Source organism: Schistocerca gregaria, chromosome 7, assembly GCF_023897955.1.
Source record: "Schistocerca gregaria isolate iqSchGreg1 chromosome 7, iqSchGreg1.2, whole genome shotgun sequence".
In the NCBI taxonomy this organism is placed as follows: Eukaryota; Metazoa; Arthropoda; class Insecta; order Orthoptera; family Acrididae; genus Schistocerca; species Schistocerca gregaria.
The window spans coordinates 534,749,980-534,776,623 of record NC_064926.1 but is presented as its reverse complement, the minus strand read 5'-3'; the positions used below and the strand labels follow the sequence as shown (position 1 = coordinate 534,776,623).

At 43.4% G+C, this 26,644-nt stretch overlaps 1 protein-coding gene across 1 annotated transcript; it reads right to left on the bottom strand.

Moving 5' to 3' along the window:
* Positions 1-4,602: 4,602 nt before the first annotated feature.
* On the bottom strand, positions 4,603-22,040 carry LOC126281576 (proline-rich antigen-like). Its single transcript, XM_049980653.1, has 2 exons — positions 21,977-22,040; positions 4,603-5,099 (listed from the first exon to the last, which is right to left on the bottom strand). The coding sequence occupies exons 1-2, from the start codon at positions 22,004-22,006 to the stop codon at positions 4,836-4,838; spliced, it is 294 nt and encodes a 97-aa protein (XP_049836610.1). The 5' UTR covers positions 22,007-22,040; the 3' UTR covers positions 4,603-4,835.
* Between the last annotated feature and the right edge of the window lie 4,604 nt (positions 22,041-26,644).

Genomic DNA, 26,644 nt, shown 5'->3' with positions numbered 1-26,644 from the left:
TTTTCTTGTTAACCATGTTTTTTTGTATTAAATATTACGTGGTAACCTTTTCCCCCCTGTGTGATTCGTGAGGGACTGCACCAAATTCCACCTATTTCAAATTTATTGTCGGAATGTACATTAGGTTTAGAACAGATTCTTCCTTCAGAAAGATCTGTTGCACACTTTCCTCTAACTAACTGGTGTTATTTTCCTTCGGTAACGATGCCTTTCTCACTGTAAAATTTCATTCGTCGTTCGCGATCATGGTCATTTACACCGCAATCCAATAGGCCGTTAAGAAGGGGGAGGTTACAGATAGTGAATGAAATTTTTATATAATTGATCGGCCTTCTATAAATGGCCTGTCTCGGTACTCTGAAAATACGTGGGTCACACAGTTCTTTACGAAACAAAATGTAACGCCGCAAGGTGGCAATTTCCTATTAACAACAACTTTCATTTAGTGTATATTGGCAAAATAAATAAGTGGTCCGGCTTTTAACAAGTGCTAAAATATTTTTTCAGGTATATTTGCTAAAATTTCAATCAGTTTATTGAGAAACAAATCAAGAGTCTTGGATTAATATTTTTGTTCTATACCACCCACTGCACTCCCCTGGCTTACGCCCTCGTTAGTTCAACTCCATTTCTAAACTGAAGGTAACATTTCACGGCATTCGCTTCAGAACTGCTACAAATTCGTCGAGCAATAGACCGCGCCGCTCGAACTGTCAACACAACCGACACTGCAAAGAGTATCCTAAGACTTCCACATTGCTGGCAACGGGTGATACACAACGCTGGTGACTACTTTGAAGGTCAGTAAAACTTTGAAACGCGTATCTATTTTATACGAGCTGAAAATAAATAGTTGCCACCATTAAAGTTCCAGCCCTCGTGAATCAAATAATGTATATTCTCGCATGCTAGGTGTTCAGTTGTGTTGTGTGATACTTTGATAAATATTCTGTTTCCTGATTGAGTTACCCTCCCCACCTCTCCCCCACCCCTTGTTCGTAATCTCTTTTCAAATGTGATGATGGTACGTAAGGCACTGAAACGGTCATCTAATATACAGGGTGTTTCATGGTCAGGAATGGATTCCTCATATAACAAAAAGAAAAAAAGTTTTACGTCCCATGTTTACTAGACTTTTTTCTTCATGTTGTATAAGGAATAAATCCGGGAAGTTTCGCCGTCGACTTTTGAAACACTCTATAAAAATGAATCTTTTTTTGTCTTCAATGCATTCCTCTACCATTCATCCAATTACGATGAAACTTTGGTGAGCTGTAGTTTGTACGCTCGTGAAAGTTTCTGTGGAGGGTAAAAGCCGCCTATCATATACGGGCGGGGGGGGGGGGGGGGGCGGGGGGTAAAAGGGGGGAGGTGAAAAGGGCATGGCAAAGAAACTTCACTCAGGAACGTCTGGAGCAATTTCAATGAAATAATTGCGCATACGTTAGATATCCCTAGCACTGCTAGGGGTGGTGGTGACGATGAAAACAAGTGACATGCAGAAATGTTCGAAAATGAGCTGTTGACAATGACAGCTTGCTCAGGGCCGGTTTAAAGCCCAAATGACACTAGCCGGTGCTTGGGGCGCCAGCCTGAGAGAGATTCCGAAGGGCAAGATTTGTATACAATTAGCAGCAAAAACTGACACAGATTAAAGCGTATGGAGGAGAAGGGCGGACGTATGCCAAATGATAACTCGCTTGTGTGCAAAAATGTTCTCGAACCGGCCCTGAGCGTGTTTCGAGTCCAAAAATGGTGCAACATTAATTTCGTCCGCCTGCGACATCAGCATTCCGCATGGCAGAACTGAAATGAGGGATGCTTTCATCACAGCGAGTGGAACAAAAGCAGGTGTTTACGGTACGACCGAGGCCGCTGCCCGAGATGGAAACACAACCTTTGTCTCAGCCAACGGCCGCCAGGACCCGCGACCCAAGCACCGCGGATCGACAGCAGCGTCAGAGGTCGCGATCAACAAGCGGACTATTTTCCTACGCCACTCACGTGAACGAAAACAGTCCCAGAAGGCAGTTCGACACGCCGTCCAGACTTGTAGGATCTGCCATCCCGATGGCAACAACCACGCGCGTCGTCTGCTGGAAGTCTCGGATTGTCAGGAGTGGTAGCTTCGGACTGTGACTCAAGATTGTCGTGTAACGGTGGTCTGGTCACCCTGGACAGCTATGTGGTAATGCTGTGCCGAGCACTCTCCAGTAGTTTTGATTCCGTCTTTTCTTTGTCGAACGAGAGACTTGTGACGGAAACATTTTATTTTGTTATTTTTCTGTTTTAAGATTCGAAGTGGGATCCATACTTTGTTTCTTCCTTAGATTGTGTTTTGTTTCAACTACTTTGTCGGCATAAGAAATGTTCTTGTTTACTGATTTTTCCCAATAAAGTCAGATTGAGGGATATCGTTCGCGTTTTATCTCTGCTACCGCAGACACAGCAAATGGTGCCTCAATGCCACAGATACATTTATCTTCCTCTGTTCCCTATAATGTGTAAAGAAAAAAGTGGAGAATCACATTTGCCAGCGATAGTCCTTTTTCTCCAAACTACAATCAGTTACTGTCAGAATTACAAGTTTCCTCAGAATTCAAATCAACCAGAAATGCAAAATTCATTAGAGATGTGGATGATATATCTGTACGAATATGTGTGAAATGTGTTAGATGTTTGAGAAATGTGTGTGTGTGTGTGTGTGTGTGTGTGAAGTACATGTGACAATGGCGAGCGCGAGCGACGCCACGTGCAAAAGGGTATAAGTTAATAAAAGTACTTTGCGATCGAGGCATAAAAACAAAAATTTACTCGCAGTATTGCAAATCTACGTTTCTAGCATTTGTAGACTTAGAGAAAGCTTTTGACAATGGTGACTGAAATACACTCTTTCAAATTCCAAAGGTTGCAGGGGTAAAATACAGGGAGCGAAAGGTTATTTACAATTTGTACAGAAACCAGTCGGCAGTCATAAGAGTCGAGGGGCACGAAAGGAAAGTAGTGGTTGGCAAGGGAGTGAGACAGGGTTATAGCCTCTCCCCGATGTTATTCAATCTGTATATTGAGCAAGCAATAAAGGAAACAAAAGAAAAGTTCGGAGTGGGTATTAAAATCCATGGAGAAGAAATAAAAACTTTGTGGTTCGCCGATGACATTGTAATACTGTCAGAGACAGTGAAGGACTGTGAAGAGGAGGTGAACGGAATGGACAGTGTCATGAAAAGAGGGTGTAAGATGAACATCAACAAAAGCAAAACGAGGATAATGGAATGTAGTCAAATTAAGTCGGGTGATGCTGAGGGAATTAGATTAGGAAGTGAGACACTTAAAGTAGTAAAGCAGTTTTGCTATTTGGGGAGCAAAATAACTGATGATTGTCGAAGTAGAGAGGATATAAAATGTAGACTGACAATGGCAAGGAAAGCGTTTCTGAAGAAGAGAAATTTGTTAACATCGAATATAGATTTAAGTGTCAGGAAGTAATTTCTGAAAGTATTTGTATGGAGTGTAGCCATGTATGGAAGTGAAACATGGACGATAAATAGTTTGGACAAGAAGAGAATAGAAGCTTTCGAAATGTGGTGCTACAGAAGAATACTGAAGATTAGATGGGTAGATCCCATAACTAACGCGGAGGTATTGAATTGAATTGGGGAGAAGAGAAGTTTGTGGCACAACTTGACTAGAAGAAGGGATCGATTGATAGGACATGTTCTGAGGCATCAAGGAATCACAAATTTAGTATTGGAGGGCATCGTGAGGGGGGGGGGGGGGTAAAAATCGTAGAGGAGAGGGAGACCAAGAGATGAATACACTAAGCAGATTCAGAAGGATGTAGTTAGCAGTAGGTACTGGGAGATGAAGAAGCTTGCACAGGATAGAGTAGCATGGAGAGCTGCATCAAACCAGTCTCAGGACTGAAGATAACAACAACAACAACGTATTACTACAATTGTTATTTGTATTATTATGTTTTTAATGATTTTTTCTGTATCTTTGTAATTGTATTCTCATGTTATAAAATTGTAATTGACACCAGTTCATCAAATTAAGTAACTTGTAAACATTCATTTCAGTGCATACATTTCTGTTGGTCATAGTATATGCACAATATGTGAGAAGTTGGGACTGTTTATGTTTCAATTTCTTGGTTAGATTGTGTTTTGTTTCGACTACTTTGTCGACGTCAGCAATGTTCTTGTTTATTGATTTTTCCCAATAGAGTCAGATTGAGGAATATCGTTCGCGTTTTATCTCTGCTACCACTGACACAGCAAATGCTGCCTCAATGCCACAGATACATTTAACCTCCTCTGTACCCTATACTGTGTAAAAAAAAGAGTGGAGAATCACATTTGCCGGCGATAGTTTACAAGTTTCCTCGGAATTCAAATTAACCAGAAGTGCGAAATTTATAAGAGATGTGGATGATACATATGTACGAATATGTGTAAGATGTGTTACAGGTTTGTGTAATAAATGTGTGTGTGTGTTTGTGTGTGTGTGTGTGTGTGTGTGTGTGTGTGAAGTACATGTGACACTGGCGAGCGCGAGCGGCGCCACGGGCAAAAGGGTATATGTTAATAAAAATACTTTGCGATCGAGGCAGAAAAACAAAAATTTACTCGCAGTATTGCGATCGCTACATCTCAGTAATTTCACGGTTTCAAATAAGGCAATGAGTTTAATGTTGTAATGTGACTGTAATTACATTTGGTGAAGAATGTCGCTCGAAAGCGAAGAAAACAATAAAAAATAGAGAGCTCGTGATAATAGCAGTCTCGCGATGTCCAAGCGGCAGCGGAGGTGGGCGCCGCTGTGTTACGGGCTCCTCAGCCGGTGTTGTCCTTCTTCTTGGCGGAGAACGGGTTGTAGCCCGACTGTGGGTAGGCAGCTCCAGGGTAGGGTGGGTAGCGCCCGGGAGGCGGCGGCGGGTAGTACCCGGGGGGCTGCGAGGAGCCGTCGTAGCACCAGGCGGGGCAGGCGCTGGGGCCGTAGCTGCCGCCTTCGGGGTAGCGGCCGCGGGGGGCGGCGGGGGCGGCGGGGGCGGACGCAGCGTGCGACGCGGCTGCCGCCCACAGCACCAGCGCCACCACCTGCAACCAGAGCGAGCCGTCACCCTGTGGAACCACGACGTTGAAAGTTAGCACAGACTGCGTAGAATAGTTGGCTCCCCCTCCATATCAGCGAACTCGTGTAGGCTGAAATTCAAGGGGAGGAGATTGAAAGACGTCAGTCAGTCCGCCTCCTGTATAATTTTGGAGGTTTTGCTTTATCAAGATCGGCAGAGTATCTTTTCTCTGCCTGCATTTGCTGATATTCTCCGTGCTCATATCCTCCATGCTACGGAGGGAAATCACTCTCGGAACCTGGATTTGCAGGTCCTCGTTCCCAACTCAGTTACAGCTAATAGTCATCACAACTTGTACCGATAACAACAGGTCCCAAATATGTATGAGCATTCATTTTGAATTATATTCTTTGGTATTGTCAATGTGGGGAGTTATGCGATCTGTCTATTTAAAAAAAAAACATGTGTGAATAAAAATCATCCGTCAAGATCGCAAATTTTCTTTACTGATTACCAGTTTCGGCTCATTACCTAGCCATCTTCAGATCAATCTGAAATGTTGTGATTCTTCAACTTCTCCCAGCGTATTTCTTGCTCGAACAGTCCACGGGTGTACTGCCGGTCCATAGTGTACAACGGGCACACTATTTACGCGATCAGATAGCCACCGCCTATATGCCGTATACTGGTGCACTATCGGGGAAAATAGGACGAATATAGACGAATCATTGAGTAGGAACTGGCTTCTGCCAGCCCAATAAAACACGAGCATTATTGGGAAGTGTCCAAGACCATCTCGGTTTGCAGAAGGCCGGCATATACCAGATTCCCTGTGAGTGTGGGAAGACTTACATTGGACAGACAGTGCGCACCATCGAAGATCGTTGCCGAGAACATCAGAGCTACACTCGACTTACGTACTCCAACAAGTCGGCAGTCGAAGAGCACTGTTTGTCCGAAAATCACGAAATGGACTACCAACATACCAGGGTCTTGGAACAGACATCTAAATACTGGGACAGAGTCGTTAGAGATGCTATCGAAATTCGTACCAGGGAACGGACTCATCAACAGAGAGTGCGGCTATAACCTCAGCAATGTATGGGAACCAGCACTGAGTCTAATTAGAAAGACGCTCAGCAAAGAAAACGAACGAGCGACCAGGGCGGACGAGGCAGTTACACCGACGCGACCGCCGAGGCGCTGCCGTGGGCGCGGACCGCAGAGAGAACGCCTTGCGGGGGAAGGGGATTTAAGACGGCCGCCCCCCCTCAGGAGCTCCCTACCCTCCATCTCAACACCCCACATCTCCTTTCCCAAGGTGGCTTCCATCAACTCCCCCTCCCAGATGATGCTCTCTCTCCCTCCATTTATCTCTCCTATCTACTCTGATCTTCAACCAAGTCCTTTCCTCCATCCTTTCCCTGGGCTCCCTCTTCCTCGCCCCCTTCCACCCTGTGTTTTCTCCCCGCCTAACCTCTCCCTATCTCCCTTCTCCCCCGCCCCCCCCCCAAGTCCTTTTGTATTCCCCTCCTCTGCCTTCCCCACTCCCTGGCACATCTCCTCGGCGCCCCCCACCCGTCTTATGGATCCTCATCCTCCATTGGCTCCTTTCCACCCTCCCCCCTTCACTTTTCCTCTCCTTCCGCCTTTTTTCCCGTCATCTGTCCAGTTCCCCCTCACCTGCTCTCGGCTGTGGTATGTCATATTTGTGCCAACTTTTTAGTGCAGTGTTTAAGTGAGTGTTCAGTGTTGTGCGTCTTTCCACAGTGTTGCGAACAGAAATCATGCTGTCGCTGGTTGTGCATTTTATATCTCTTGCGAACAGAAACCAGACTGCCGCCGTGTTTTTTAATTGTCTGTCTATTATTTTTCTGCTTCCTGTGTATTTTATTAGCATCATCAACCCTGTGTTTTATGTTTTAAGTTCCAGAATTTTCTGCCATTTTACCTTTAAGTCACCGATTTTATCCGCCAACTGTTATTTTTTAGTATCATCTTTTTAAAACAAATTCTGTAGGCTGAAGAGCGGCGTAATAAGCTGCTCCCAGCCCGCCGCCTTCAGGGGGAATCGAAACTCAATGAAGGAAAAAAAACAATCAGGACCTCAGTTCGTCAGCGCACCTGACGATGGCGACATGTCTGATCGCCGAAATAGTGTGCCCATTGGACACTATGGACTGGCAGTACACCCGTGGACTGTTCGAGAAATCTGAAATGTTGTTCAATGTGTGACACTCATTATGAATCTTCGTTTTTTTATTTAGCTTAGTCGCCCTAGTTAAATAAAAAATCTTAGTTGGTTATGTAAACTGACGAAGGTAATCAGCAATTTGATCAGTGATCTTTTAAAAAAAACGGAAGATGTCAGACACAGAAAAACGTTTTAGAGTGATCTGAAGATGGTTCAGTAATGAGTTGAAACAGGTAATTAGTAAAGTAATTTTCTGATCTTGACATAAGATATTTATCCACGCACATTTTAAATGAGTCTTATAACAAAAATCATGCAACTATTGAAATTCAGATGGTTGCAGGTTCGAATCCTGCCTCGGGCATGGATGTGTGTCATGTCCTTAGGTTAGTTAGGTTTAAGTAGTTCTAAGTTTTAGGGGACTGATGACCTCAGAAGTTAAGTCCCAAAGTGCTCAGAGCCTTTTGAACCAGTTAGGTATTTTGGCTTTAGGCGATGTTGACCATACAGTCAGCAATAGCCATAAACAGTACAGAGTTAATATAAAACTTTGGTCAAATAAAACTATATGCTTCCTGCATTGTTGACACATCTGCCTAGTGAGCAGCAGACTCAGGTTAAAATTCTGACCTTGATACAAATTATGAATCGTCGCTTCAGTCTACATATATACGTCACAAAACTTTGGGTTAAAGTAATACTCGTATGACGGAATGATCTGCGCTTTGGTGTCACCAGTATACTGAGGGGATTGCATTATGTTCGAGTCTATTCTACATTGTTTTCACACGGCGTATCTTGTTCAATGTAGTTTCTGTACATATACACACACCAGTTCGTAATTTAAGAACTCTACAAATGAATAATAATTGGAGTTAAAATTTTGTATTTGTGGGGGCCCACGGCCTCCAGATGCTTAACAAATGTGACATGGTCTGTAGTACGCTTCAATGCAATGTTAATTTAATCGTGCGATTAGCTAATTTCGACAAGGCTTCATTGTCAAGCACATCTATATTTCATGTCATTTTCAAATCACTCTTAAGTTCAAGTAAAAAGTAGCCATATTCCGTCATTTTACGAAAGGATCCACATTACAGGGACACTGTTTAAGATCCTATTCTGAAGTTAGTTCTATGTACAATAACTTGGTAATAGTAAAATAACGGAATAAGGCTACTTTTACTTGTAATTAAGAGTGACTCAAATGACGTGAAATACAGATGTTACAAATGTGCTTGAGAATGACGCTTAGTCGACATTAGCTAATCGCACGATTAAACACACATTGCATTATAGCGTACTGCAGATCATGTTTACGTCTTCATATAAGTTTACTGGAGGCACTTATAATTATAGTACTACGCAGCCACGGTAATACTGGTCTTGGTCACTCGTGACCGTTATCTCGATCGTTACCGTTAACGAAACACGTGGCTACAAATTAGCGGAAACAAGTGCAGCGGTGACTGGGGAAAACCCATGGCAATGAGAATATTTTCACGTCGGTTACGCATATACTATCAAGCGGTTCACTGTCTCCTCGTGAGATGTCGTCAGTAGTGCAGCGTAGTGCTATCCATAATGTTTGGAAGTTTACTGGCGAAAGTGGACACACTCACGTGAAAGGGCGATTATATTCAAGGTTGTAAAATGTTTCCAGGAAGAAAAAAAAGGATAATTAGGTAATGATAACTCTACGATAAACAGTCTTTCGATCTGCAGAAATGGTAGGGAAGTCAGAAAAAACAATGAAAAACAGTTTAAACTCCTAGAAAACAAAGGCGTTCTAGAAAAGTAATTACTTTAGAAGATTTCGATACAGCACTTACTTTTAGAAAATTTTCTGACTATTATGAGCAGAAGAAGGAAATCGAGAGGCGGTCGAAGGGTTTCTAGCCCGAGATAGTTACCGTGATGCCTCGCACAAACGACAACATCCACTTTTATGGTGACCCTTTGTGGGTATGCAAGTCATTTCGCGGCTCCAGCTTCGTTAGTTTTGCCGCTAGGACGCGTTGTATACCGAGGTGTAAGCAAAATGGCGAATATGGAGAGAATCAAGAACCGTGCTATGATTGAATATCTTTATTTGAAGGAAATGACGCCCAAAGAAATTGCGGAGAAAATACGGAATACACTTAAGGACAGTGCTCAGTCTTATGCAACAGTGAAAAATGGGGATTCAGACATCAAACGTGGAAGAACGAGTGTAGAAGATGCACCAAGGAGCGGAAGGCCTGTCGCCGTTGCCACTGGTGAAACAGTAACTGCAATTGACGATACGATTTGGCATGATCGCCGAACAACGTTGCAGCACATTGAAACCACGTTTGGAATCTCCCATGGGCGTCCTCATGACATTGTTGTGGATATTTTGGTAATGCTGAAGTTTCATCTCAGTGGGTCCCGAAAGACTTCAATGCAGATCAGAGATGGGAATGTGTGCAGTGTTGTGAAGAGGATGAAGACGGCTTTCTTGAAAGGTGTGACAATGAACGAAACGGGGTTCACCACTTAGATCCTGAGACAAAATAATAGTCATAACAATGGAAACATCCTGCATCCCCCACCCCAAAAAAAATTTCTTGTGCAACTCCGTAACGCTCGAGTGTTGTTCGAACCAACCGGTAACAAATCTAGCAGCCCGCCTCTGAATTGCTTGGACGTATTCCTTCTACCGGGTCTGGTACGGATCGTAAACAAGCAGTACTCAAGAATAGGTCGCACCAGCGTCCTACATGCGATCTCCTTTACAGGTGAAACACTCCTTCCTAAAATTGTCCCTATAAACCGATGTCTACCATCCGTCTTCTCAACGACAGATCTCACACGCTCGGTCCATGTCACATCGCTTTGCAATGTTAACCACAGATATTTAAACGACCTGACTGTGTCAAACAGGTCACTAGTAATAGTGTATCCGAACATTACAGGTTTGTTCTACCTACTCATCTGCATTAACTTACATTTTTCCACATTTAGAACTAGGTGCTATCCATCACACCAACTGGAAATTTTTTTCTGTCGTCTTGTATCTCCCTACAGTCACTCAACTTCGGCACCATTCCGTACACCACAGCATCATTAGCAAACAACCGCAGATTGCTGCCCACCCTGTCCGCCAAATTACTTATGTATATAGAGAACAACAGCGGTCCTATCACACTTTCTTAGAGCACTGCTGAGAATTAACTTGTCTCTGAACACTCGCCGTCGAGCACAACATACTGAGTTGTATTACTTAAGAAGTCTTCTAGTCACTCACATATCTGTGAACTTATTCCACGTGCTCGTACCTTCGTTAATCCCCTGCAAATTGGTCACCGTCTCAAATGCTTTCCGGAAATGTATAAATATGGAATGTGCCTATTGCCCTTCATCCATAGTTCTCATTATATCATGTGAGAAAAGGGCAAGCGATGATTTTTAAAACCATGCTGATTCGTGGACATAAGCTTCTCAATGTCCAGAAAGTTTATTGTATTCGAACTGAGAATGTGTCCAAGGGTTGTGCAGCAAACAGAAGTTAGGGATATTAGTCTGTAATTTTCCGGGTCTGTTCTTTTGCTTTTCTTATATACTGAAGGCACCTGCGCTCTTTTCCAGTCGCTTGGGTCTTTGTTTTTAGCGAGAGATTCACGAGAAATGCAAACTAGGTAAGGGACCAAGGCTGTAGAGTACTCTTTGTAAAACCGAAGTTGGATTCCATCCGGACCTGCTGATTTATTTGTTTTCAAGTCGTTCAGTTGTTTCGCGACGCATGTGTGCTTATTCCTATGTCGTCCATACGGGAGTCTGCCCTATGGTCAAATGATGGCATGATTGTACGAGTCTCCTGTATGACCAATTTGTTGAATATGAAATTTAAAACTTCGGCTTTCGTTTTGCTATCTTCAACTGCCGCACAAGACTGGTCGACAACGGACTGAGTGGAACCCATACACCTGCTTAGCGATTTTACAGAATACCAGAATTTCCCCCGTTTCCAGCCACGTCTTTTGCTAAGGTGTGACGGTTGTACTTGTTGTATGCTTCCAGCGTAGATCTACATTTACATCTACATCCATACTCCGCAAGCCACCTGACGGTGTGTGGCGGAGGGTACCCTGAGTACCTCTATCGGTTCTCCCTTCTATTCCAGTCTCGTATCGTTCGGGGAAAGAAGGATTGTCGGTATGCTTCTGTGTGGGCTCTAATTTCTCTGATTTTATCCTCATGGTCTCTTCGCGAGATATACGTACGAGGGATCAATATACTGCTTGACTCTTCGGTGAAGGTATGTTCTCGAAACTTTAACAAAAGCCCGTACCGAGCTACAGAGCGTCTCTCCTGCAGAGTCTTCCACTGGAGTTTATCATCTCCGTAACGCTTTCGCGATTACTAAATGATCCTGTAACGAAGCGCGCTGCTCTCCGTTGGATCTTCTCTGTCTCTTCTATCAACCCTATCTGGCACGGATCCCACGCTGCTGAGCAGCATTCAAGCAGTTCTTTTCAGAAACCCACGCATCTCTACTAACATTTGTTTGTCGTGATTTGTGCGCTCTCTGTTGAACATAGAGTGATACAGCCTCTTCTTCCTCAGCAGCTTCTGCAGACAGCAATGGGCACGTGAACGCAGACACTGGAGTGGCAAAATGTAGTCCTCGCGGATGAGTCCTGCCTCAACCTGTCTACAGTGATGGTCGCATACGCGTTCGATGTCGCCCTGGTGAACGCAGTCGGGCAGACAGTATTTTTGAGCGGCATTGAGAACAAACGCCAAGTATGATGGTTTGAGGCACCATTGGGCAGTGGTTGCACCACACGATGGCACTGCTGCCTTCAGTCACAGTGCACGCGCAGCTCTGTAGAGTGTAGTACCATGTCGCTAATCGGTGAAATAAGTTTCATTGTGATCACATCTCTCGGTACTGGTGTTTCACGTCTTACAAACAGTAGTGTATTTTGAAAACTGAGATAAATTTTCAGTGGTGAAGCGAAACGTTTTCGGAAAATGTTGAAAGAGGTGCTATTTCGTTTCAGAAACTGTAAAAATAACAGAACCGTACTAACAGAATGTACCAACATTGTTACAAGGCACGTGGAATATTTGAGGACAACCAGAAACGATGAAAAAGGTCCAAATAAGCCAATGGTATCCATGGACGACACGTGAGAGCATACGCACTGTACCATGAAAAAGTACTGGTAGCACGTAAAAATTCCGGGTGCAGGCAAAGTGCTATCTCTGTCCAAGCAGGACGCGTAATGGGTTCCACAGAGGGAACAGACTTAATTTGTTATTCGAAATCTAAATCCTAACATTATCACGATGATATGAATGGGGATAATTATCGCGAATGGTTAGAAGAGGAACTGATTCCTAAAATCCCAATATTATTGTTGTTCTTGATAACGCATCGTATCGTACTATTCAGACCAATAAATCCCCCACAATCGCAACTCACAAAAAGGACGTAATTGGATGTTTCGTCCAGAACAAAATTAATTTTAAATCGAGCTTAAGAAGAAATACGTTTTTACAAGTTGTGTCTTATGACAATTCAAAGCTCTTTTCTGAAGCAGCTATAGTTGTAAAGAACAAGACATGTACTATTCTGAGGCTCCCACTACACCACTTTGATTTGAACCCTATAGCCGGCCGGTGTGGCCGAGCAGTTCTAGGCGCTTCAGTCTGGAACCGCGCGACCGCTACGGTCGCAGGTTCGAATCCTGCCTCGGGCATGGATGCGTGTGATGTCCATAGTTTAGTTAGGTTTAAGTAGTTCTAAGTTCTAGGTGTTCACTCCCATAGTTCTCAGAGCCATTTGAAGCATTTGATACTGAGTTATTGATTCTGGCAGTCCACAGAATCAGAGCGAGAGCGTTGGAAACGTAATTTGTACCAGAATTCTGGTCCGTAGATCCATGAACCTATTTGCAGAGGATGTCGCAGTGGATTTCGGAGTTGACTTTTCCTCATACGCAACCTCATTGCTCCTAGTAGTATTGTCCACATTATCACAAAAAATGGTTCAAATGGCTCTGATCACTATGGGACTTAATATCTATGGTAATCAGTCCCCTAGAACTTAGAACTACTTAAACCTAACTAACCTAAGGACATCACACAACACCCAGCCATCACGAGGCCAAAATCATTTTGTAAGATCTATTACTGAATCGTGCCGTGTTTACAATGAACTAACGATACAATTTACAAAGCAATGCTATTTTCAGACCATGAGAGGGAGAAGTTTTCATGTGTTCACAAATCTGAAGAAGAGGGCCCTCATATCAGTTGCCCCAAACATTAGCATCTAGTAGAAGTGTTTGGGATCAAAGATGCCAGCTTGCTTCATTTACGGGTGTACTAATCGTACTGATTGTAGTCTAAAAGGTAAACGGATCACATTTCATTCACAGCTGGACTTGCTCAAGCGATGTTTTCCTTTAAGTACGTGAATTCTGGTTCCGCTCTTTACTTTTACTACAGCAGTTTTATTTCTGTCATTTGACTTTAGATTTCCTGTCGGTCCAACTCGAAAAGTTCTCCTAGTGAAAAGGAACCGGTGAAACGTAGCAAAGTATGTTCTCAGCATTTTCGGGGGATGGACACGGACCGAACACCAGTTCCGTCTTCATATAACATTCAGCGAATGTATGCAGCGCCCTCTTCCCTTATTATACCTCCGTGTTTGAGACTTCTGAAATGGGAACAATTGCCTCTAGTACCAAGTTAGCCAACTTTAGTTGCCTGTTCTGTGCAATTACTTAATAGTCTGAGCAACAGACTTTTTTTAAAAGAGTTGTTGTTGTTGTGGTCTTCACTCCTGAGACTGGTTTGATGCAGCTCTCCATGCTACTCTATCCTGTGCAAGCTTTTTCATCTCCCAGTACCAACTGCAACCTACATCCTTCTGAATCTGTTTAGTGTTTTCATCTCTTGGTCTTTACGATTTTTACCCTCCATGCTGCCCCCCAGTACTAAATTGGTGATCCCTTGATGTTTCAGAATATGCCCTACCCACTGATCCTTTCTTCTAGTCAAATTGTGCCACAATTTTCACTTCTCTCCAATTTTATGTGATCTAACCATCTAATCGTCAGCATTCTTCTGTAGCACCACATTTCGAAACCTTCTATTCTCTTCTTGTCCAAACTATTTATCGTCCATTGTTCACTTCCATACATGGCTACACTCCATACAAATACTTTCAGAAATGACTTCCTGACACTTAAATCTATACTCGATGTTAACAAATTTCTCTCCTTCAGAAACGCTTCCCTTGCCATTGCCAGTCTACATTTTATATCTTCTCTACTTCGACCATCATCAATTATTTTGCTCCCCAAATAGCAAACCTCCTTTACTAATTTAAGTGTCTCATTTCCTAATCCAATTCCCTCAGCATCAACCGATTTAATTCGACTACATTCCATTATCCTCGTTTTGCTTTTGTTGATGTTCATCTTATATCCTCATTTCAAGACACTGCACATTCCGTTCAGCTGCTCTTCCAGGTCCTTTGCTGTCTCTGAGTACCTGTCACAATAAACCTGTGTCAGCATATTAGGATTCCGTGCCTCAGTCCATCTACATCTACATCCATACTCCGCAAGCAACCTGACGGTGTATAGCGGAAGGTACCTTGAGTACCTCTATCGGTTCTTCCTTCTATTCCAGTCTCCTATTGTTCGTGGAAAGAAGGATTGTCGGTATGCCTCTGTGTGGGCTCTAATCTCTCTGATTTTATCCTCATGGTCTCTTCGCGAGATATACGTAGGAGGGAGCAATATACTGCTTGACTCATCGGTGACAGTATGTTCTCGAAACTTTAACAAAAGCCCATACCGAGCTACTGAGAGTCTCTCCTGCAGAGTCTTCCACTGGAGTTTATCTATCATCTCCGTAACGCTTTCGCGATTACTAAATGATCATGTAACGAAGCGCGCTGCTCTCCGTTCGATCTTCTCTATCTCATCTATCAATCCTATCTGGTACAGATCCCACACCGGTGAGCAACATTCAAGCAGTCGGCGAACAAGTGTACTGTAACCTACTTCCTTTGTTTTCGGATTCCATTTCCTTAGGATTCTTCCAATGAATCTCAGTCTGGCATCTGCTTTACCGACGATCAACTTTATATGATCATTCCATTTTAAATCATTCCTAATGCGTACTCCGAGATAATTTATGGAATTAACTGCTTCCAGTTGCTGACCTGCTATATTGTAGCTAAATGGTAATGGATCTTTCTTTCTGTGTATTCGCAGCACATTACACTTGTCTACATTGAGATTCAATTGCCATTCCCTGCACGATGCGTCAATTCGCTGCAGATCATCCTGCATTTCAGTACAATTTTCCATTGTTACAACCACTCGATATAGCACAGCATCATCCGCACAAAGCCTCAGTGAACTTCCGATGTCATCCACAAGGTCATTTACGTACATAGTGAATAGTAACGGTCCTACGACACTCCCCTATAAGAACGGAACCCTTATAGCACGGCTGAGGGGGGGGGGGGGGGGGGGGGGGTAGGACAGCGTGTGCTTTCCACGGGCGTCCCAAGAGCCGGCCTGTCACTTGGGTTTCCTCGGGCCTTCTCGCAGATTCACGGAAAGCGCTGAATTTCATTTCGCACTGCGGTGCGGCATGTTTCGGCCGACACAACACTCTGACTTCGGCACAATCGTTGTGTCAGTGCTGTTTATCCTTCTCGGGATGAAGGACGCTCACAGATCCAGTAGCTGGTTGCATAAAAAGAAGCAATCTAGCGATCTATCGTTAAAATCCTTTAAAATGAATGGGAATGACAGAAGAGAGGGATGAGGATTCTCAATTTGCATAAGCGAGGGGTACTGACTATTTACTGTGAAACGACATTACAGCACAATGCAGAGAGAAGAGCAAAAAAATTACAATGATCGACTCAGAGGTAATTTTACTACATTCCATTATTCTCGATTTGCTTTTGTTGATGTTCATCATATACCCTCCTCTCAAGACACTGTCCACTCCATTCAACTGCTCTTCCAAGTCCTTTGCTGTCTCTGACAGAATTAGAATGTCATCGGCGAACCTCAAAGTTTTTATTTCTTCTCCATGGATTTTAATACCTCTCCCGAATTTTTCTTTTGTTTCCTTTACTGCTTGCTCAATATACGGAATGAATAACATCAGGGAGAGGCTACAACCCTGTCTTACTCTCTTCCCAACAACTGCTTCTCTTTCATGTCCCTCGACTCTTATAACTGCCATCTGGTTTCTGTACAAATTGTAAATAGCCTTTCGCTCCCTGTGTTTTACCCCTGCTACCTTCAGAATTTGAAAGAGAGTATTCCAATAACATTGTCAAAAGCGTTCTCTAAGTCTACAAATGCTAGAAACGTAGGTTTTCATCTCCTTAATCTTTCTTCTAAGATAAGTCGTAATGTCAGTATTGCCTCACGTATTCCAGTATTTCTACGGAATCCAAACTGATCTTCCCCGAGGTCGGCTTCCACTAGTTTTTCCATTCGTCTCTAAGGAATTCGTGTTAGTATTTTTCAGCTGTGGGTTATTAAACTGATTGTTCGGTAATTTTCACATCTGTCAACGCCTGCTTTCTTTGGGATTGGAATTATTATATTCTTCTTGAAGTCTGAGGGTATTTCGCCTGTCTCATACATCTTGCTCACCAGATGGTAGAGTTTTGTCAGGACTGGCTCTCCCAAGGCCGTCAGTAGTTCTAATAGAATGTTGTCTACTTCTGGGGCCTTGTTTCGTCTCAGGTCTTTCACTGCTCTGTCACGCAGTATCGTTTCTCCCATTTCATCTTCATCTATATCCTCTTCCATTTCCATAATATTGTCATCAAGTACATTGCCCTTGTATAGACCCTCTATATACTCCTTCCACCTTTCTGCTTATCGTATCTCCCATTTCATCTTCATCTACATCCTCTTCCATTTCCATAATATTGTCCTTAAGTACATTGCCCTTGTATAGACCCTCTATATACTCCTTCCACCTTTCTGCTTTCCCTTCTTTGGTTAGAACTGGGTTTCCATCTGAGCTCTTGATGTTCATACAAGTGGTTCTCTTATCTCCAAAGGTCTCTTTAATTTTCCTGTAGGCAGTATCTATCTTACCCTTCTTTGTTTAGAACTGGGTTTCCATCTGAGCTCTTGATGTTCATACAAGTGGTTCTCTTATCTCCAAAGGTCTCTTTAATTTTCCTGTAGGCAGTATCTATCTTACCCCTAGTGAGATAAGCTTCTACATCCTTACATTTGTCCTCTAGCCATCACTGCTTAGCCATTTTGCACTTCCTGTCGATCTCATTTTTGAGACGTTTGTATTCCTTTTTGCCTGCTTCATTTACCGCATCTTTATATTTTCTCCTTTCATCAATTAAATTCAATATTTCTTCTGTTACCCAAGGATTTCTACTAGCCCTCGTCTTTTTACCTACTTGATCCTCTGCTGCCTTCACTACTTCATCCCTTAAAGCTACCCATTCTTCTTCTACTGTATTTCTTTCCCCCATTCCTGTCAATTGTTCCCTTATGCTCTCCCTGAAACTTTGTACAACCGCTGATTCTTTCAGTTTATCCAGGTCCCATCTCCTTAAATTCCCACGTTTTTGCAGTTTCTTCAGTTTTAATCTACAGGTCATAACCAATAGATTGTGGTCAGAGTCCACATCTGCCCCTGGAAATGTCTTACAGTTTAAAACCTGGTTCCTAAATCTCTGTATTACCATTATACAGAAATGAAAATTAGAACATCCGGAATGGCTGGCAGACTTAACTGCGCACTACCCATAGTAAAACATTCCAAGGTAACTTCTTTCTGATTCAATGAGGATGCATTTGAAAAGAAAATCGCGTTGTAGAAGGGAGGCATTCTGACAGAGACACTCCAGTTACCTAAGCTCACTGGCGTTTGATGAAAGCACGAGGTCTGTACAATTTGTTACGACCTTGCAAGAATGTAAAGGATAGTTTTATAAAGGTTTTGAGGACACTGTGAGTCTCTTTTGGAGCTGTTTTCGAGACCGTTGGCCGCTTCAATGAAAGCGCCCTGTGTATGTGCAGACGTAACTGATTGACGTGCAAGGTAATTGCAGTTTCAGCGACAAATCTTTTTGCGTTAAGCTGTCCGGGAAGTCTACATTGCTTTCCTCAGATAGAGTTTCCAAGTCTCCATAGTGAGGTTGCAAAAGTGCTTCAATATTTCGATAGACATATTTGCGTAAGAGACTTTTTTTCGTTTATGAAACTAAATAAGTCACAAATACGCAGCAACTGCAGTGCGAAAGTCTGTGAAATTATCTGCGTCTGTCCATATTCCGACAGTTTTTACGGGGTAAAAATTTCATTATGTCTTCAGTGTGTCATAAATAATTAATTAACACTGAAAAGTTGTTTTGTTTGTGATCTTTGCCGCGCGGGATTAGCCGAACGGTCTAGTGCGCTGCAGTCATGGAGTGTGCGGCTGCTCCCGGCGGAGGTTCGAATCCTTCCTCGGGCATGGGTGTGTGTGTTTGTCCTTAGGATAATTTAGGTTAAGTAAAGTGTAAGCTTAGGGACTAATGACCTTAGCAGTTAAGTCCCATAAGATTTCACACACATTTGAACATTTTTTTGTGATCTTTGTTGCTGGGAAATGTGAAACATAAAACCAACTTGCATGCAGTGCTGCTGCACTGCCATTTAAATGCGGCCCGTTCCGCAGTTCTCCTCCCCCCCCCCCCCCTTCCACCTCCTTTCGCTGAGCATGGCTTGGCGGTCGGGGAAATGTGAAGCGAAGCTGACAGCTTTGGCAGGCCGGCCCAGGCTTAAACCGCGAGCCGAAACCCTGGCCATACCTGCATTACAGGATAACCTTTTGTCTGTCTGTTCTACTTTTAAGAACCCTTTTTCTCAGGAACGGGTAAACGTATCAGGATCAAATTTATGTTCCGCATTGGCGTCTGTGGTCTCTTGGAGATGTAAAAATGTTAAGCTTCTAAGTCACTTCAGTCAAAAGATATGGCCATTTATGTCACATACTTTGATACTCGAAAACACATTCTTCAATACCTATATGGTGCTTCTCGTTGATTACACTCATGAAATTTGGCTGGAAGCCAAGTTTTCACATTACAAGTAAAGGAAAAAATCCGAAAGTCCTTAATTTGTAATTATAACACACACAAAAACATCTTTTTTCCTTTCTTATCCGTCTGTCTGTCTATATTTTAAGACCTGTTTTTCTTCGTAACAGATTGGCGTATCAAGTTCAAATTTATGTCACGTGCTAAGGTCTTTGGTCTCTTGGTGGTGTAAAAAATTTAAGTTTGTAAGTCATTGCAATCAAGGGAGTCGGTCATTTATGTCACATTTTGATACTCACAAGGCAACGGCCTTGCCGCAGTGGATACACCGGTTTCCGTGAGATCACTAAAGTTAAGGGCTGTTGGGCGTGGCCGGCACTTGGATGGGTGACCATCCAGCCGACATGCGCTGTTGCCATTTTTCGGGGTGCACTCAGCCTCGTGATGCCAATTGAGGAGCTACTCGACCGAATAGTAGCGGCTTCGGTCAAGAGTACCATCATAACGACCGGGAGAGCGGTGTGCTGTCCCCACGACCCTCCTATCCGCATCCTCCTTGAGGATGACGCGGCGATCGGATGGTCCCGGTAGGCCATTCGTGGCCTGAAGAGGGAGTGCTTTTTGACACTCACTAACTCGCTTTTCGAAACCTATAGGGCACTTCCCGTTGACCTAAAACCGTGAAATTTGGCAAGCAAGGCTTAACAGTACCAGTAAAGTAAAAAAATTGAAGCTTGTTAAATTTTAGTTACATCACACAAAAATATATTTTGCCATTGGAAGATACATGGCATTCATCGTCCATCAAAAGCATAATAGATGAACATTACTGCATGCAAACATAAAAACTAAATTGTAGTCATATTTCGGTAAGTAAATTTTTTTTAATTTTCTTTCTCTAGATATATAGGCACTGAAACTTCCTGCTCGCTTCTTTTTGTACGTCTACACTAGTCTGATGAACTGCCGTACAGCTTTTGATACGGTCTTGGAACTCCTGGGGCCAATATCATGCCAGTATCTACCTGTCCCCCACCTTACACACAAATATATTTATTTATTTATTTTACAAACAAGTAAGTTTGTATAACACCCTCAGTGCAAGCGTCCGACTCGCACTCGTTCACTTTCATTTTTTTAGAAAATAAACTAAAAATATTATAAGTGTGCTCAATACAAAATACACGAGTCTTTTTAAAGAGAAATATCCAAACCATTTTCGTAGGAAAGGAATTTCAGTGGCTTTTTGGATACAGGTCCCCTTATTGCGAACATTGTACGTACCAGGTCTACCGGTATGAAATGAGCGTTAAGATACAAATGTGTCGATAGGGAACATTTGTTGGGAACGAGCCTTTTTTTTTTTTTTTGTTTGGTAGGTATGACATCTGTCAAAGATATTTAGTATACATCAAGTCATGGAACAAACAACGTCATATGTTTTCATCGTGTTAACAATGTCGAATTTTGTAGCTGAAAGTGATGATTTGCGGAAAGCATCAATTTTTTGTTTTCATTGGAAAAAAAGTGCTGCAGAGTCGCATCGAATGCTTGTCGAGGCATATGGTGATCATGCTCTACCAGAAGCAACATGCAAAGGATGGTTTCAACGGTTCAGAAATAATGATTTTGATGTAAGAAATGAAGAACATGGAAGACCACCAAAAAAGTTCGAAGACGCCGAATTGCAAGCAATATTGGTTGAAGATGATACTTTGGGTCAGAAGCAAATGGCAGCAATGCTAAATGTTGCACAACAAACAATTTCTGACCGTTTGAAAGCTATGGAAAAGATCCAAAAGTGTGTAAAATGGGTGGCACATGAATTGAATGAAAGACAGATGGAAAACCGAAAAACCATTTGTCAAATTTTGCTTCAAAGACATGAAAGAAAATCAATTTTGCATCGAATTGTTTCTGGCGATGAAAAATAGATTTATTTTAAGAATCCTAAACGGGAAAAATCATGGGTTAATCCGTGACAACCGTCAACATCGACTGCAAAACCAGATCGATTCGGCAAGAATCTGTGTTTGGTGGGATCAGAAAGGTGTGGTGTATCATGAGCTTCTAAAACCCGGTGAAACTGTGAATACTAATCGCTACAGACAACAATGGTCAATTTGAACTATGCAGTGATCGAAAAAAGACCAGAATTGGCCAGAAGACATGGCAAAGTAATTTTTTTACACGACAATGCACCTGCACACAAAGCAAAACTGGTTCAGAATACAATTAAAACACTAGGCTGGGAGCTGCCACCCCACCCGCCGTATTCACCAGACTTGGCCACTTCCGACTACCATTTGTTTTCATCAATGGGACACGCATTGGCGGAGGAACACTTCGATTGCTACGAAGAAATCGAAAATTGGGTGTCTAATTGATTTGCTTCAAAAGACGAACATTTCTATTGGAGTGGTGTCCACAAATTGCCAGAAAGGTGGTCAAAATGTATAGAAAGCAATGGTCAGTACTTTGAATAAAATGTTTTTACTTTTCAATTCAAAATTAGTGTTTCATTTTCACAAAAAAACGCTCATTTCATACTGGTACGTGCTACCTCTTGGCGCCCCAGACACACAGAATGCGACTCCCGCAGGGCTGTGCAGAGTAACGCGTAGCGAAGACTCACCAGCAGGGCGACCTTCACGGCGGGAATCATGTTGACGCAGCGACGTCGGGGCCTTAACTCAGGTGTGAGCGCTGTCGGTGGGTCGGCGCCGCTCTTATACCTACTCAGGACGCTACCTTCCGCCCCTTATCGCTCCCTGCCTGATTCAGCCGGATTTCCGCCGCTGAATCACACAGCAACAAATTTTGTCCTCAAGGCTGCTACCCTCGGTGTGCCCTGGACACGTCATCGTCCTTCGGAGGACCTGCGATAGCTAGCAGAAACTCACGGCTAGCGAACTACGACGCACTTCAGTCAGTTACTCCAATTCTCTGGTACTGCAGGGTCAATACTTCGACGCCGTCGTGCGTATACGGATTCGGCATCTGTTTCTTCTGTGTTCACATGCAAGGGGTGTTCAATAGTAACGTAACACTTTTTTCTGCAATTTTGGTTGAAAAAATGCAGAACTTCTTGTGGGACATCGTGCAATAGTCCCGCTTCAGCTCATATAATTTCAGGAAGTTTCGATATGTTCCGTCGCTAAACGTAGCCTTTAAAATGGCGTCTGCAATGGAGGTGCGTTCCAGGTTCAGAGTTGTCATTGAATTTCTTTTCGCGGAAAACCAGAACTTCGTAGATATTCGTAGGCGCTTGAAGAATGTCTTTGGAGACCTGGCGGTGAACGAAAGCTCGGTGAGCCGTTGGGCGAGAGCTTTGTTATCACCGCCACGAGATCGCGCAAACTCGTCCGATTTCCAGCGTGCCAACCGGCCGGACACAGCTGTGACCTGCCGCGATGGAACGTGCGGACACTCTCACTTGAGGTGGTCCACGGAACACAGTGAAACACTTCGCTATTAAACTTGAAATCTCCGTTGGTAGTGCTGACGCAGTCGTCCGCCAGTGGGGGTGCTCAAACGTATACTACTAGCCATTAAAATTGCTACACCAAGAAGAAATGCAGATGATAAACGGGTATTCATTGGACAAATATATTGCACTAGAACTGAGATGTGATTACATTTTCACGAAATTTGGGTGCATAGATCCTGAGAAATCAGTACCTAGAACAACCACCTCTGGCCCCAATAACGGCGTTGATACGCCTGGGCATTTAGTCAAACAGAGCTTGGATGACGTATACAGGTACAGCTGCCCATGCAGCTTCAACACGATACCACAGTTCATCAAGAGTACTGACTGGTGTATTGTGACGAGCCAGTTGCTCGCCCACCATTGACCAGACGTTTTCAATTGGTGAGAGATCTGGAGAGTGTGCTGGCCAGGGGAGCAGTCGAACATTTTCTGTATCCAGAAAGGCCCGTACAGGACCTGCAACATGCGGTCGTGCATTATCCTGCTGAAATGTACGGTTTCGCAGGGATCGAATGAAGGGTAAAGCCACGGGTCGTAACACATCTGAAATGTAACGTCCACTGTTCAAAGTGCCGTCAATGCGAACAGGAGGTGAACGAGACGTGTAGCCAATGGCACCCCATACCATCACGCTGATGATGAATACACGCTTCCAATGTGCTTTCACCGCGATGTCGCCAAATACAGATGCGATCATCATGATGCTGTAAACAGAATCTGGAATCATCCGAAAAAAGACGTTTTGCCATACGTTCACCCAGGTGCGACGTTGAGTACACCATCGCAGACGCTCCTGTCTGTGATGCAGCGTCAAGGGTAACCGCAGCCATGGTCTTCGAGCTGATAGTCCATGCTGCTGCAGACTTCGTCGAACAGTTCGTGCAGATGGTTGTTGTCTTGCTAACGTCCCCATCTGTTGACTGAGGAATCGAGACGTGGCTGCACGATGCGTTACAGCCATACCTGTCATCTCGACTGCTAGTGATACGAGGCCGTTGGGATCCAGCACGGCGTTCCGAATTACCCTCCTGGACCCACCGATTCCATATTCTGCGAACAGTCATTGGATCTCGACCAACACGAGAAGCAATGTCGCGATACGATAAACCGCAATCCCGATAGGCTACAATCCGACCTTTATAAAAAGTCGGAAACTTGATGGTACGCATTGCTCCTCCTTCCACGAGGCATCACAACAACGTTTCACCAGCTAACGCCGGTCAACTGCTGTTTGTGTATGAGAAATCGGTTGGAAAATTTCCTCATGTCAGCACGTTGTTGGTGTCGCCACCGGCGCCAACCTTGTGTGAATGCTCTGCAAAGCTTATCATTTGCATACCACAGCATCTTCTTCCTGTCCGTTAAATTTCGCGTCTGTAGCTCCTGATCTTCGTGGTGTAGTAGTTTTAATGGTCAGTAGTGTATGTACCCGTTGTGTTCCTCGCCACTTAACACAAGACCGTAAAGAGCAACAAAAGGACATTCTGTGAAGGGTTGTTTGTGCTTTCCAGGCTAATCATGACAATTTTTTTTAACATCATCTTAAGCGATGAAACATGGGTTCATCACTTCGAACCGAAAACAAAACGGGAATCTCTGTAGCGGCGCCACACCACCTCTCCCCCGAAGAAAAAGGTTCAAAGCCGCAAGCTCGGGAGGTAAAGTCTTCTAAGACTCTGAAGGGGTTATTTATTCTCTTTGATCTCCATCCTCATGGTGCAACAGTCGCCTCGGAAGTGTATTGCGCTAGCAGCAGGAAATTGAAGAAAAGACTTCCTCATCAAAAAAATGCAAACGAACGTTTCGTCCTCCATGACTACTCAAGGCCTCGCCAAATCTGCGCACCCAAGCTCAGAAAACTTCATTGGCCCGTTCCTGCAGCCCGAATCTCGCACCTTCCGAGTTCCACCTGTGTAGTCCAATGAAGGATGCAGTCCGCGGAAAGCAGCGCGTGGATGGTGGGGAGGCTATTGACGCAGCATAACGTTGACTCCGACGTCGACCAATTGAGTCCGTCGAATTGAACGGAGATGATGTTGACAAGTAGGTTTTTTTTAGCCAAAAGATGGTGGCAGAGGGGGAGGGAGGGGAGGAGGAATGATGTGGTGCATTGGAAACCTGAATAAAACAAACTTGCTTTCAGAAAAAAAAACATGTGTTGCATTACTTGCCCTCGTAGATTGCGTTCACTGTGCCCTTCCTCGACCTATGTCTCTCCTCCCCTTTTGATTTGTAGCTCAGGGTTTCCTTGCTTGGTCTTTAGATCCTCATTTGCAAACTAGTGTGAAATGCATGGCATAATGTACTTCCGATTGTACCAGTTATTGTTACTAGTACTCTTTGTCACACTTAGAAACTGTTATCATGCAACAATGTTCTAAAGTTAACTATCCAGTCAAGAACCTAGGGAACTTATTTAGACAAGTAATTACGAATGAACTGTTATGTAAACAGACGACACAGTGTTACTGTATGTGTACATTCTTGCTTGTTAGTTGCACGATTACGCAACGACTATAAGGTTCAAAAATGGTTCAAATGGCTCTGAGCACTATGGGACTCAATTGCTGTGGTCAACAGTCTCCTAGAACTTAGAACTACTTAAACCTAACTAACCTAAGGACATCACACACATCCATGCCCGAGGCAGGATTCGAACCTGCGACCGTAGCAGTCGCACGGTTCCGGACTAAACGACTATAAGGCTCACATACTTAGAACATATACCAGTACTGCGAATGAGATTTTACTGTAACATTTTGGTTTACTTGAAAATACATTATGGATTTAAAGTGCTTTCTGAGCGATACCAGATGACACAGCGGTTAGTTTATTTGACAGCTACACGACTATATCGCGACAGTACTAATGTGTGACACAATTTACATTGTTGCTTTTGCGGTGTATCTGTTTTATATCTGCACAGTTTTTCTGAATTCTTCTGGAAAGGAAAACATGTTTTAGTAGTAACTTTTGTGGTATACGTACAATGAGACAGCCTTTTCTGTAGCACAACAATACGTTACAGTAGAGTACTTACTTCATCACGGCAATAAAAGAAACAACTACGATATATAACGCTTAGCAATTCACTGTGTTTATTACGAGGTAAGTACATTGACTTCCACAGAACTTTGCTTACGGACGACGATAATTACGACACTTGGCACATTTTTTACCCTTAAGTAACGACGGAGATTAACTTACAAGACACACAGTTTAGCGCTACAGTACACGTATTTGAGTGATCGATTTTGTACTTAAAACATTATTTTCAAAGATTTTTAATTACAATGATACAAAGGTTTTCTGTGATACATTTGATTCAATTGCTGAAATCGGTAACACCTGAGGGTATAATTACAATAATCCTACACGCCTACTTTGTGTACCATGTGTGTGGCAAGCACAAGGAGCCCTAGATAATAACGTATTTGCTTATACAACTTAACACATCGGTACCATACTTCTCTAACACAGAATTACACAGCTATCTGATTATTTATTTGAGAGAGACAATGTGGTGTCACCGCCAGACACCACACTTGCTAGGTGGTAACCTTTAAATCGTCCGCGGTCCGGTAGTATACGTCGGACCCGCGTGTGCCACTATCAATGATTGCAGACGGAGTGCCGCCACACGGCAGGTCTAGAGAGACTTCCTAGCACTCGCCCCAGTTGTACAGCCGACTTTGCTAGCGATGGTTCACTGACTTCTACGCTCTCATTTGCCAAGACGATAGTTAGCATAGCCTTCAGCTACGTTATTTGCTACGAGCTAGCAAGGCGCCAGTATCCGTACTATTGATA

What these genes read in the sequence shown, in the direction of transcription:
- LOC126281576 (XM_049980653.1), bottom strand. Translation starts at nt 22,006, where the DNA reads ATGATTCCCGCCGTGAAGGTCGCCCTGCTG. An exon ending in CCGTGAAGGTCGCCCTGCTG is followed by an intron (nt 5,100 to 21,976) that starts GTGAGTCTTCGC and finishes CTCTGGTTGCAG; the next exon opens with GTGGTGGCGCTGGTGCTGTG.